General features: G+C 53.7%; 1 protein-coding gene across 3 annotated transcripts in view; it reads left to right on the plus strand.

Moving 5' to 3' along the window:
* Trpm2 (transient receptor potential cation channel subfamily M member 2) overlaps nt 1-12,222 on the plus strand; it is a 51,631-nt gene that overhangs the window by 19,677 nt on the left and 19,732 nt on the right. For 2 of the 3 annotated variants that reach the window (XM_028860425.2, XM_028860428.2), the window contains 11 exons: nt 672-774; nt 3,174-3,295; nt 3,521-3,874; nt 4,778-4,915; nt 5,670-5,799; nt 6,023-6,168; nt 7,008-7,120; nt 8,203-8,416; nt 10,403-10,521; nt 11,037-11,169; nt 11,618-11,789. In XM_028860425.2, the coding sequence (XP_028716258.1) occupies nt 672-774; nt 3,174-3,295; nt 3,521-3,874; nt 4,778-4,915; nt 5,670-5,799; nt 6,023-6,168; nt 7,008-7,120; nt 8,203-8,416; nt 10,403-10,521; nt 11,037-11,169; nt 11,618-11,789 (1,744 nt within the window). Of the gene's footprint in view, nt 1-671; nt 775-3,173; nt 3,296-3,520; nt 3,875-4,777; nt 4,916-5,669; nt 5,800-6,022; nt 6,169-7,007; nt 7,121-8,202; nt 8,417-10,399; nt 10,522-11,036; nt 11,170-11,617; nt 11,790-12,222 lie in introns of those variants that run through there. The other variant, XM_037199485.1, reaches the window with a different exon arrangement.

Consider the following 12,222-nt stretch of genomic DNA (forward strand, 5'->3'; position numbering starts at 1 on the left):
GCTGAGCTGAATTTAGGAACACACTGGAGGGGCTTGGGCTGTGGCTGGACCACGGAGAACAAGGAGTTCTCTGACTGGGCAGCTCAGGGAAGCATGGAGACCTCATTTTAAATTTGCCAGGGACTCAGAGTGCCCCTGTTTAGTGTGGATGCTCTGTGAGATTATCTGGCAGGGAAACAACCTAAGTTGTAGTGAACTCCTCATCCTCTCCCTCTCTCCTTCCTCCCTCCCTCCAAAAGGCCTTTGATTTCTTATCCGGTGTGCTGTAAGCTGTTGGGCAGGCTAGGAGTCTTTTCTCAGCAACATTATAAATTATTCAGGCAATTCAGAGAACTGAATTTAATCTCTCTTTGCCAAAAGTATTTTTGTTACATTTATTTTGTGTGTGTGTGTGTGTGTGTGTGTGTGTGTGTGTGTATACTCATGCTCACATGCTGGTGCCTCAATGCACACATCATGGAGGTTAGAGGACATTTTGTGCGAGTCAGTTCTTTTTTCTACGATATGGGTCCTAGGAGATTGAAGTCAAGTCATCAGGCTTGGTGGCAAATGCCCTTTCTAGCTGAGCCTGCATAGACTGGGTGCTTCCTTGTTGGGACCCCAATCCCTTTTGTCCTTTGAGGAGGCAGAATACCTTAACCCCGAATCTCACTGACAACCATTTGCTGCAGATCCAAGACATCGTCCGGAGGCGGCAGCTGCTTACGATCTTCCGGGAAGGGAAGGATGGGCAGCAGGATGTGGATGTGGCCATTCTGCAAGCTTTACTGAAAGGTGAGGCTATGAGCAGGGGGAAAAAGAAGGGAGAAACCAGGACGTGTGCTCATGATGAACGACAGCATCTCAGTCAGATGCTGGCCAGAGGGAAGCTGTGTCGGGGCCTCTGTACACCCACCCCTGTCATCTAAGAAACACAGCCAATTCCCAGTAGGGTGAACTCAGAGGAACCCATACCAATCCCATTACAGTCATGCTTTTCGAAGACCATGAATCTTGAGAACAGCAAGGAGAGGTGGCTTATCCCAGACAGGGGAGTCTCAGTAAGATAACGCGTAGATTTCTAATTAGAGAGTAGAAGGCAGAGGGCTGTAAAGTGGGGGGGAAATTAAGGTAGTCTCAGATAAGTAAAAGCGTAGGGAATTTGTAACCACTAGACCCAAGTTACAAGAAATGCTCGAGGGAGCCAGTAGGGTGAATTGAAAAAACACTAGCCTATTGACTCGGTGCCGTATGAAGGAATAAAAATCTCAAACAGGCAAATGCATGGGCAGTTGTGAACACTTGTATCACTGTAACTGTGGTTTATAACTGCAGTGCTTGTTTTCTTCATTACATAAGAGGTTAAGACAGTAACAATTACTAGTCTGAAAGCTAGTACTCTAAGCCAGCTTTCCTGGCTCATGAGTGCAATCCCAGAACTTCAGAGCCTGAGGCAAGAGATTGACTGCCAAGTTCAAGGCCAGGCTGGTCTGTCTCCTATGTTCAGGATTAACTTGGAGAGCCTGCAAGATAGCTTGCAAAACATCCCTACAGCAAACTCCACTTACAAGAGGGATTTACAGTGGATAAGTGTAGAAAAAGAGGTGGAGCCGCGGGTGCCGGGGCTGGAGATGGGGCTGAGGAGGGGCCAGGGAAGGCTCCGGGAAGGGGGTCTGTGTGACACTATTTCTGCAAACATCTGCTCACCCCGGATAGGGAACCGATGACAGATCAAAGCGGCACCACCACCAAACTCCAACCTGGCGAGCCAGTGAGTTTATTGATGTTGCTTAGAAGAGCGTGGGCGAGAAGTTACCTATAGGAGCATGGATGACACAAAGGCAGGGCCATGTCACTGAAAGCTCGCTCTGGCATGGGTGAGGACTCAGGAGAAGCTGCATCCCTGGAGCTCTCTGTACCACCTGCAGGCAGCTGCATGGTGGGAGGGCATCCTTGTCCCAGTGCTCCTCACTGTTTCGATAACCCTGGGGAGTCTTGGGCCTTGCGAATCTGGCGAGTTTCAGGGACTTCCTGAGTCTTACGGAGTTTCCCTCCAGGAAGAAAGGTTTCCGCTGAAGGAAACTGCTACATAACGGGGGATGGAGACCAGCCTGGACATGATGCAGAGTTTCAGTGTATTTTTCCTGATGTATTTCCTGTGGCATGGGGCATGTTTCATGGCCTCTGTTGTCATTTTCTCTGCTCCTTGGTGAAGTGGCTTTTGACCATTCTTATCTGGCTGTTTGTCTGGCTGTTTCTGGGCTGTAAGCATCCCTAGTTCATTCTGATGTCCTCTGTCAGACATGTGAAGTGGCAAGTCTGCCCTTGGTTCGTGGTTGCGGCAACATTTTGTTAAGGTGGCTTTGAAGAGCAGAGGGATCGCCCTTCGTGGTTTGTCAGCGTTCCCTTTGTGGTTTGTGTTTTTCATGTCCTGGCTCAGAACTCTGCCTGTCCCAAGGTTGCAAATTGTCACTGACGTCACTTTACACACCCGGCCTGCCTCTTCAGCAGGACCCCACTGTGTGGTGTGAGGGAGAGGCCAAAGTTGTTTTGTTTTTGTTCTTCTCTGAGTAGAAACCATGTGCAGTCTTTGGGACCCGGGTTCTGATCTCCAACACATGTGTCACAGGCACATGCACACACACACACACACACACACACACACACACACACACACACACACAGTTAAAGCAGAGGGTGAGCTTAATAATGTTTGGCTGATATGCGTTCCTGGGAATCTGGGTGGTATGGCTGCTGCAGATGAAGAGTTAGAATAGAGAAAAAGGTGGTGTGTGTGTGTGTGTGTGTGTGTGTGTGTGTGTGTGTGTGTGGTCTTTTGGAATTCTGCTTTGCATGTTAATATAAATGAATGCTTTTGAGAACCCCTTTATCTTCTTTTACTGTGACTTTTTTCCTTATACTGTGGCCCACCTGTCACAGAGGGGCATGTCTGGGAGATGGTCCAGGGTGGCAAAATGGGGTAAACTAAAGAGATGACCAAAACCCTGAGATTCTCTGACTCTAACAACGGATGAAAAGTGCTTTACAAAGCGGGTGTCTCACGGAGGGTGTCTGCACTAAGCTCTGAGTTATCACTTTAAATCTTAATTAAGGGAACTAGAATTCCCCAGCCAACTCCTGGGCCCCACACCAAGCCTCACGGAGAGGCACCTGACACACACTGTCACCCACAGCCTCTCGAAGCCAAGACCACTTTGGTCATGAGAACTGGGACCATCAGCTGAAGCTGGCCGTGGCATGGAACCGTGTGGACATTGCTCGAAGTGAGATCTTCACTGATGAATGGCAGTGGAAGGTAAGGGGTCTGTGTAAGTGTGTAAGTGTGTGTGTGTGTGTGTGTGTGTGTGTGTGTGTGTGTGTGTGTGTCTGCAGGGCTCCAGGCCCACTTGGGGAATAGATGACCAGGGTGGATTCCATCCTTCAGGAGAGATATCCCAACAGCTCCTTCTAGGGTTCTGAGCTCAGAGTTCTAGGAGGTGCTGATTTAATGTGATGGTCACTGACCATTGTTCCCTCTTAGCCTTCAGATCTGCACCCCATGATGACAGCTGCCCTCATCTCCAACAAACCGGAGTTTGTGAGGCTCTTTCTGGAGAATGGGGTGCGGCTGAAGGAGTTTGTCACTTGGGACACTCTACTCTGCCTGTACGAGAACCTGGAGTCATCCTGCCTCTTCCACAGCAAGCTGCAGAAGGTGCTGGCTGAGGAGCATGAGCGCCTGGCCTGTGCACCTGCTGCACCCCGGCTGCACATGCACCACGTGGCCCAGGTGCTGCGTGAGCTCCTGGGGGACACCACACAGCTGCTGTACCCCCGGCCCCGGTACAGTGACCGGCCACGGCTCTCACTGCCCATGCCGCACATCAAGCTCAATGTGAGTATTGGTAACGGGGGGTGCTAGCCAAGTGGTTGCTGGTGTTGGGGTGTAGTGTCATGCTGGTGATGTGCAATGCCTGGCTCCTTGGTGGGTGACTACTGTCTTCTCAGCTGTGTTATGAAATTGCTAAGTGTGTATGTGTGTGTGTGTGTGTGTGTGTGTGTGTGTGTGCCTATAATTTCAGCTCTCAGGAGGTTGAGGTAGACGATGAAGAGTACGAGGCCAGCCTGGGCTACATAGTGAGACAGTCACCAAGAAAGGAAAAGGGAGAGAAAAGAAAGAGGGAGAGAAAACCAAAACAACTGACCAAACAAATAAATAACCCCAAAGCAATGGGCTCTGCACTCGGGCTGTGTGAAACCCTGCAGATCCAGGGCTTAGATAACAGCAACTCATTGTTTCACAGTCCTGGAGACTGAAGTCTGAGGACAGTGACAGGGCTGGTTGCTGCTGAGGCCCTCTCTCTGTCCTGTAGGTGGGGGCTCTTGCTGAGTCTTTACACGAGAAGGACAGTGGGAAAGAGAAGCCTCCCTCCAATAATCTCATTTTGTCTTAATTACCCCCAGAAATGTCTACACCAGTTACTTTTCTCCTCACTGAGACCAAATACCTGCCAGAAAACATCTTTTGGGAGGAAGGCCTTATTTTGACTCAGTTCCAGGGTGCATCTTTTTTCCTTTAATGTGGGTGGTGGGGATCCGAACTTAGGTCTTCAGGCTTGTGTGGCAAGCCCTTTCCTGCTGAGCCATTGGCTCAGCCCCCAGTGGATCATTTAACTAAGTTCCCAAGAGTGAAATGTGCCATCTCTCCGTGACTGCACAAGGCAGGCGACACACTGCTCACCACCTAAGGGGTCTGATGCTGGAGACTCTGTGGGACACTGACTTTCCCCGCCTACAGGTACAGGGAGTGAGTCTCCGGTCCCTCTATAAGCGATCAACAGACCATGTTACCTTCACCATCGACCCAGTCCGCGACCTTCTCATTTGGGCCATCATCCAGAACCGCCAGGAGCTGGCAGGCATCATCTGGGCTCAGGTACCCGGACCAGCTTAGTTGCAGACATGAGGATGTCTAGACTGGTGATCTGCATCAGGGGCTCACTTCCTGTAGCAAATAACAAACAGTTTATGGTTGTGTGGGGTAGTAAGATCTCTAACCTAGGGAGGCCTGGAGCACCCAGTGGTGGGGAATAAAAACTTTGGTGGGAAAATAATTCTTAAAAGAAAAAAGGAAGGGCCGAAGAAATGGCTCAGAGGTTAAGAGCACTGGCTGCTCTTCTAGAGGACCTGGGTTCAGTTCCCAGCAACCACATGGTGGCTCACAACCATCTGTAATGAGAGCTGGTGCTCTTCTGGTGTGCAGGCATACATGCAGGCAAAACACTATTCATAATAAATAAATAGATCTTAAAAAATAAAAATAAGGACTGACATTTAAAAAATGTAAGAAAGAGAAGGAAGGAAAGATAAAGGCCCTCTAAGCAAGCTGTTGTGGTTACTTCCAGGCCTGAGGATGTAGACAGTGTTGTTCTCTGCAACCTGCTCAGATCTTGCCAGCTCCTATTTGTTCATTATTCTTGTTAGAGTGATAAGCACATAGTACCCATGGGTCAGTACAAGAGGCCGCCATCTGAGGGCTTATGTGTTAATGTGGACGACTAGTTGTTTATATGGATAGCCCCTGCCCAAACTTCAAGTCCTAAGCATTTCTGTTCACTATCATAGGTTCTAGGTATAGGGTGGGTAAACCTAGTGGTCCCCCGGGTCCTCACAGTGCCCCTGTGTCCCAGAGCCAGGACTGTATTGCTGCAGCACTGGCCTGCAGCAAGATCCTGAAGGAGCTGTCCAAGGAGGAGGAAGACACAGACAGCTCGGAGGAGATGCTGGCGCTGGCGGATGAGTTTGAGCACAGAGCTATAGGTAAGCCCCCTGGGGCCGCCTGCACCGTCACCAGGGTCTCCATCTCTCTATGTCAGCTCCAATGCTGTTACCTAGAGTCCTTGCCCATGACCTAGATGTTTCAGGACAGTCCCTATGTGTTAGTCTTACCCTATGTCCTGCCTTTGCTGAAGCGGACCTTTGCGGCCGAAGGGCTGGCTCTCTGAACGTCCCAGACGCTATTTTCTTCTTCCTCCCTGCTCAGGCGTCTTCACTGAGTGCTACCGGAAGGATGAGGAGAGAGCTCAGAAGCTTCTTGTCCGGGTGTCAGAGGCCTGGGGGAAGGCCACCTGCCTGCAGCTGGCCCTAGAGGCCAAGGACATGAAATTCGTGTCTCATGGAGGCATCCAGGTGACTCCCCGAGGGCCCACTTCCAGAACCAGGTGCCCAGGGGGGCACAGCCCTGCCTCTGATGACGTGGCTGTGGCTGGCAGCGTGGCTCTTTGATGACTGGCATAGTGCCTAGTAGCTAGACATATGCTGATGGACAGGCACTTGCCTCCTGCTTTGGGGATGGGGAAGCTGGTACCCAGCAAAGGAAGTGCCTGGTAGGCATGGAGGCCAATGCTCAAATGTCAGGTGGCCCTCAGTGTGCTTTCCAAGAGCCTGTGTCATCTGGGGGCTCAGGAAGTACGGGGGGGGGGGGGACGACGACGACGACAGTGTGGCCTTCATGGAGCATTAGGGACTACGGAACATACTCCTTTATTACCTGGGTATCCTTGGAGCACAGCCTCATGCTGTTACCACACCCTTGGAACTCCATGTGTCCTGGGATGTGCAGAGCCTGGGGATACCCAGGGAGGAATCAAGCCCGGCCCCCATGGTGCCCAAAAGGGTCTGCTTATGACAGCCTGGGACTGCATGGCCCCAGGGCTTTGCAGAGACTGGGGGTTCCGAAGCTGGAGGAGGGATGGATGGCAGGCAGGGGGACAGTCAGAGCCCCATGTGATAAGTCCTGCTTATTCACTACTTATCATACACCATGGCCTGGCCCCCAACACCCCAAACCCTGATCGCTCTGCTGGCTGACCGCAGTGTGTCTGTGATGCTGGCCACCTGTGGTTAGGGGTTCAGAGAGCACAGTGATTAGGGGTGTGTGTGACTAACACTCATCCTTCGGTGGCTGGGAGCTTGGGTGGGGGTCAGGCTGCTAGGTGCCCACTGCCCTGAGACCACCCTGTCCACAGGCCTTCCTGACCAAGGTGTGGTGGGGCCAGCTCTGTGTGGACAACAGCCTGTGGCAGGTCATCCTGTGCATGCTGGCCTTTCCATTGCTCTTCACCGGCCTCATCTCCTTCAGGTGAGGGGGAGGGGTCTGGGCCCCCAGGACTTGCAGGAAGTAGAGGGGGGCACTGCCAGGCCTCAGTACCACCTCGGGTCCAACTCTTCCGTGCCCTGAATTTTCTGCTGGATACTGGAGGCTGGCGGTGCTGATGAGCCTGTCTCTTGGCCTCAGCTCCATGGCAACAGGGAGCATGGGGTGGATAGGGCACCCTTGGTGCTGCAGCCGGACTGGGTGGAGGGTTGAAGCCCAGGTCCGGCTGTGCTTCACTTGTGGTCGCCTCAGAGCACAAGGCCTCTTGCTAAGAGGTCATTTCTGTTTTTGCTAGATGTCATCTTTGGGCTCCCTGGCATCTCTGGGTTCTCGGGGGCAGATGCCAAACTCCGGGCCAGGTGGCCGGTGGCAAGCCCTCTCATAGCCATAGGCCACATGCTCTGTCGCCCTCTCATGCCCTGACGGTTAGGGATGTGTCTGAGGGGAAACAGAGGAGCAGATCAGGTGCTAACGCTGTATTAGTCCGCCCTGCTTTCTGGACTCCCACCCTGCACAGACCCAGGTGGACCAGACGTCAATCTCACATCCTTCCAGGGGTCAAGGACCTTGCCATGTGACCTGTATAGTGCCCCTGCCCTTCCCTGAGGGGAACAGAGCTCCACCTGTGTAGCAGCTGTGACAAGAGGCTGCCCGCCAGAGTGGCGTCCACGTGGGGACTTGGCCATGCCGTTAGTCTGACCTATACGACAGTAATGGCAGTTGGTCCCCACGTGTGGGGGCGCCAGAGGCCTGAGAACTCTGGCTACGAACTAATCCTAAGGGCATTGGAACCTAACCCAGGTTAGGCATACAGCCAGGCCTCGGCCCTGGATAGGAACTGTGGTGTTCCCAGCTCAGCAAAACGTACCGAGACTTGCTTCCCGGCCTTTTGGGCCTGTGCGAGGTTTGGGGTCTTGCTGGCCTGTCTATAACTGCTCCATGGCCTTGGGTACCAAGGGAGGTGTTCCTTTCCTAGTATGTTTGCCCCTTGAGTCCCATCTCTCACAGGGTAGGTAGGGATCCCGGAGACCGAAGTCCGTGACCATCACCTGATGTGTCCGCCGCAGGGAGAAGAGGCTGCAGGCCCTGTGCCGGCCGGCCCGCGTCCGCGCCTTCTTCAACGCGCCCGTGGTCATCTTCCATCTGAATATCCTGTCCTACTTTGCCTTCCTCTGCTTGTTCGCCTACGTGCTCATGGTGGATTTCCAGGCCTCACCGTCCTGGTGCGAGTACCTCATCTACCTGTGGCTCTTCTCCCTGGTGTGCGAGGAGACGCGGCAGGTGCTTACCGCTCCCACACCAAGTGTCTCTTCCCACCGAGCCTCACCCAGGCCCCTAGGAGCTGGGCGGGACCCCGGGAGGCAGGCGTCCACTCCTCCACCTGGGAGCCTTGCCGCCATGGCCCGGCTGCCTTGCCTGAAGCTAGGCTTCTGGACCTTTCCGAGGCAAAGCACTCATGACCGTCAGTTTCCAGCGCCCCCGGAAGTCGCGCTGGTTCTGTGTGGTCCAAGGTCTCCCACCTAATTCCATTCTGTGGCCACCTTTGAGTAGGTGTGTCTCTCGACATTGCCAAGTGTGGGGCCCTGTGTGATCATTTGCAAAAGACTCAGACCGATGGAGAGCCATGAACATGGTTATGGTTCATTCCAGAAAAGGGCGTAGAGTAAAACCTGCCCAACACAGAGGTACCCATCCATCCAAAGGCTGTTGACCCAGAGAATCCAGAGGTCCCTTCCCTGAGGCAGGGGCAGAACTTGGTTCTCCCTGCAAGGAGAAAGAATGTGTAATGATGTTCAGGGCCAGTGTCACCCAGGCAGCTTCTGCAAGCTGCAGGGTCCAGGGTCATACTGGGGTCAGTCACACAGACGTGGCTCTATCCTCCTGGCTGATCTGTCTCTAGTCCCCCTCTAGAGGTTGAACTAGTTCTGAGTGGCCTATATGACCGCCTGGACTAGCTCACACTCCTGATAAACAGGACACCACTGCAAGGCTGGATGTCACCTCCCAGGACGAGGGTCTGACCACTGAGCAGACCAACCCTCACTGTGTTAGTTTCCCGCTGCGTCCTTGAGGTACCAGCTTACATCGGATGGACACCCTGCCTGTTGGGAGACCCAAAGAAGAAAGAGGGGAGCCAAAGAAAGAACCATGGGGCTGGGGCATGATGACGCCAGAGCAATGCTGAGGTTTTGGGGCCTCCTCAGCCTCTGTAGCCGGACCCCCCATGGGGGTCAGAGCTTCTGTGTTTATCACCTCACCTGGCAGCCCAGGATAGAGAGCACGTGTGTCTCCTAGAATCTGCCCCTCAGGCCTAGGGAAAGGATATGCCTGGCCGTGACAGTTTGGGGGCCTGGTACCAGAAAAGCGTGAGAATTTCTACCAGGCAGACCGTGTGAGGATCCTGGGTGCTCTCCTCCAGGCCCCTCCTTCCCGGACTGTCTCAGGAAGCAGGTGTCATTCTAGACAGAGCAAAAATCCGTGTAGGAGGTGCTGGTGGGGAGAAAGGAGCTTCTCCAGAACACACACACGGATACACACACACACACACACACGGACACACACACACACACACACACACACGGACACACACACACGGACACGGACACACGGACACACACGGACACACACACACGGACACGGGGACACACGGACACGGGGACACACACACGCGGACACACACGGACACGAACACACACATGGACACGGACACACACATGGACACGGACACACACACAGACACGGACACATACATACACACACACACAGATACACACACACAGACACATGGACACACACGGACACACAGACACACAGACACATACATACATATACACACACACATACACGGACACACATACACACACGGACACACACGCACACACACGGACACGGACACACACACGGACACTAACATACACACACACGGACACAGACACACGGACACAGACACACACACACACACACACGGACACACACGGACACACACGGACACGGACACACACGGACACGGACACACACGCACACACACGGACACATACATACACGCACAGGTTCAATGGACCCCCTGGTTCATGAGAGACTGACTAGCAGTGGAGGATGGCAGGCACTTACCTCTGCTCACGCTGTTCCTGAACTTGTTGAGTGCAGAGGTCCACCCACCCTGTGTCCTGTTGGCCCCCACCACAGTCAAGCTCCGCCCACAAAGGGCTTTGTCAGTGTGACGCTGATGGCGATGTCGGCCTCCCCTAACTGCGGTCTCCTCAGTAGCTCTTCTACGATCCCGATGGGTGTGGCCTGAAGAAGATGGCGTCCCTGTACTTCAGTGACTTCTGGAACAAGCTGGACGTTGGTGCCATTCTGCTCTTCATAGTAGGACTGACCTGCCGGTAAGTGGCCAGGGTGCCCCTGCCTCCTTCCTGCGGGGCACCTGGACCCAGCCTGCCCTTGGCGCTGATGGAGAAATGGTGTTGGGGTATGTGACTGCTCTTTGCCCATCTTGGGTTGCTGTCACATGTAAGGGCCACCAGCCATTATTGTTCGTCTCAGCTTCTCAGACATACAGTGTCCTCTCTGCCCCTCCCTGCTGGGTTACATCCCACTTGTGACAGCTCGTGTATCTGAGAGGTGGTGGCCCTCTTCCTTCTTGAGGTAGGATGGATATGGCCAAGGCTCCTGGAATTGTTTCTGGGATGTCCTTGCCCCTGGGTTTCTGGACTCTACTGAAGCCAACTCAGTTCTCTGTGAATTTTTTTCCCTTGATGTCACCATTGCCTTGGACATATTTGGGCCCGGCTCCTCCAGAGCCCTGTACCTCCAAGAACCACCCCAGGGCAGGGAGAGGTTTCAGAAAACTCTGCCTTCTAGGGAACAGAGCCTGAGGTGGTACCTTGTCCACTTCCAGGCTCATCCCAGGGACGCTGTACCCCGGACGCATCATCCTATCTTTGGACTTCATCATGTTCTGCCTCCGCCTCATGCATATCTTTACTATCAGCAAGACGCTGGGGCCCAAGATAATCATCGTGAAGCGCATGGTGAGGGCACAACGGGCTTACCCGGGAGGGACTGGAGCCCACGGCTGCTGGGAGGGAGGCTGAGGGCTGTGCCCATCACGAAAGAGGCAGGATGGTACTAGAGATGACCGTTTGTCCTGTGTCTTGCCTCTGCCTCATCCTCAGAATCTCTGAATATCCCTCATCCTATTGTCTGGATGCCGCTTCTCCAGGCCGCCTTGCCTGTTTCTCATTCTGCAGCCCCAGCATGGACCCCATTGCTGCTCAGCTGCAAGTCCTTTCTTCTTGGGGGTCATCATTGTCCGACCCCATTCCACATCTCGGGGTATTCCTTATGAATACGTCGGTGTGCTCTGTGCGGTGGCGGGGAGGCCCTGGTTGCTCCTGGCATCCTGCATTCACGTCAGGGCGACAGCGGGAAGACGAGATCCAGGGTGGGAAGGGCAGCTCATTGCTTCACTCTCTGCAGATGAAGGACGTCTTCTTCTTCCTCTTTCTCCTGGCGGTGTGGGTGGTGTCCTTCGGAGTGGCCAAGCAGGCCATCCTCATCCACAACGAGAGCCGGGTGGACTGGATCTTCCGTGGGGTCGTCTACCATTCCTACCTGACCATCTTTGGGCAGATCCCAACCTACATCGACGGTAGGAGCCAGGTTGTGGGCATCTAAGGGGCCAGGGGGGTAGAGAGAGATGGAGTCGGGGAGCTCCCTAGGACTCCCTAAGAGTTCAAGGTTACAGGAGATGGGGTTCATTTCCAGCCAGGCTCTGTGGCTCTCTAAGGCCCAGGAAGGCCCAGGGCTCCACTGGGGTCTGCTTGTCCTGGATGCTGACAGCCCTCAACAGAGAGCGACGGGCACCTACCTGCATTTCCCAGTCGTGTGACAGCAGGAACTTTTTTTTTTTTTTTTGTTTTTCGAGACAGGGTTTCTCTGTGTAGCTTTGTGCCTTTCCTGGAGCTCACTTGGTAGCCCAGGCTGGCCTCGAACTCACAGAGATCCGCCTGGCTCTGCCTCCCAAGTGCTGGGATTAAAGGCGTGCGCCACCACCGCCCGGCAAGCAGGAACTTAAGATGTAT

Source organism: Peromyscus leucopus, chromosome 16_21 (genome assembly GCF_004664715.2).
Source record: "Peromyscus leucopus breed LL Stock chromosome 16_21, UCI_PerLeu_2.1, whole genome shotgun sequence".
Lineage (NCBI taxonomy): Eukaryota > Metazoa > Chordata > Mammalia > Rodentia > Cricetidae > Peromyscus > Peromyscus leucopus.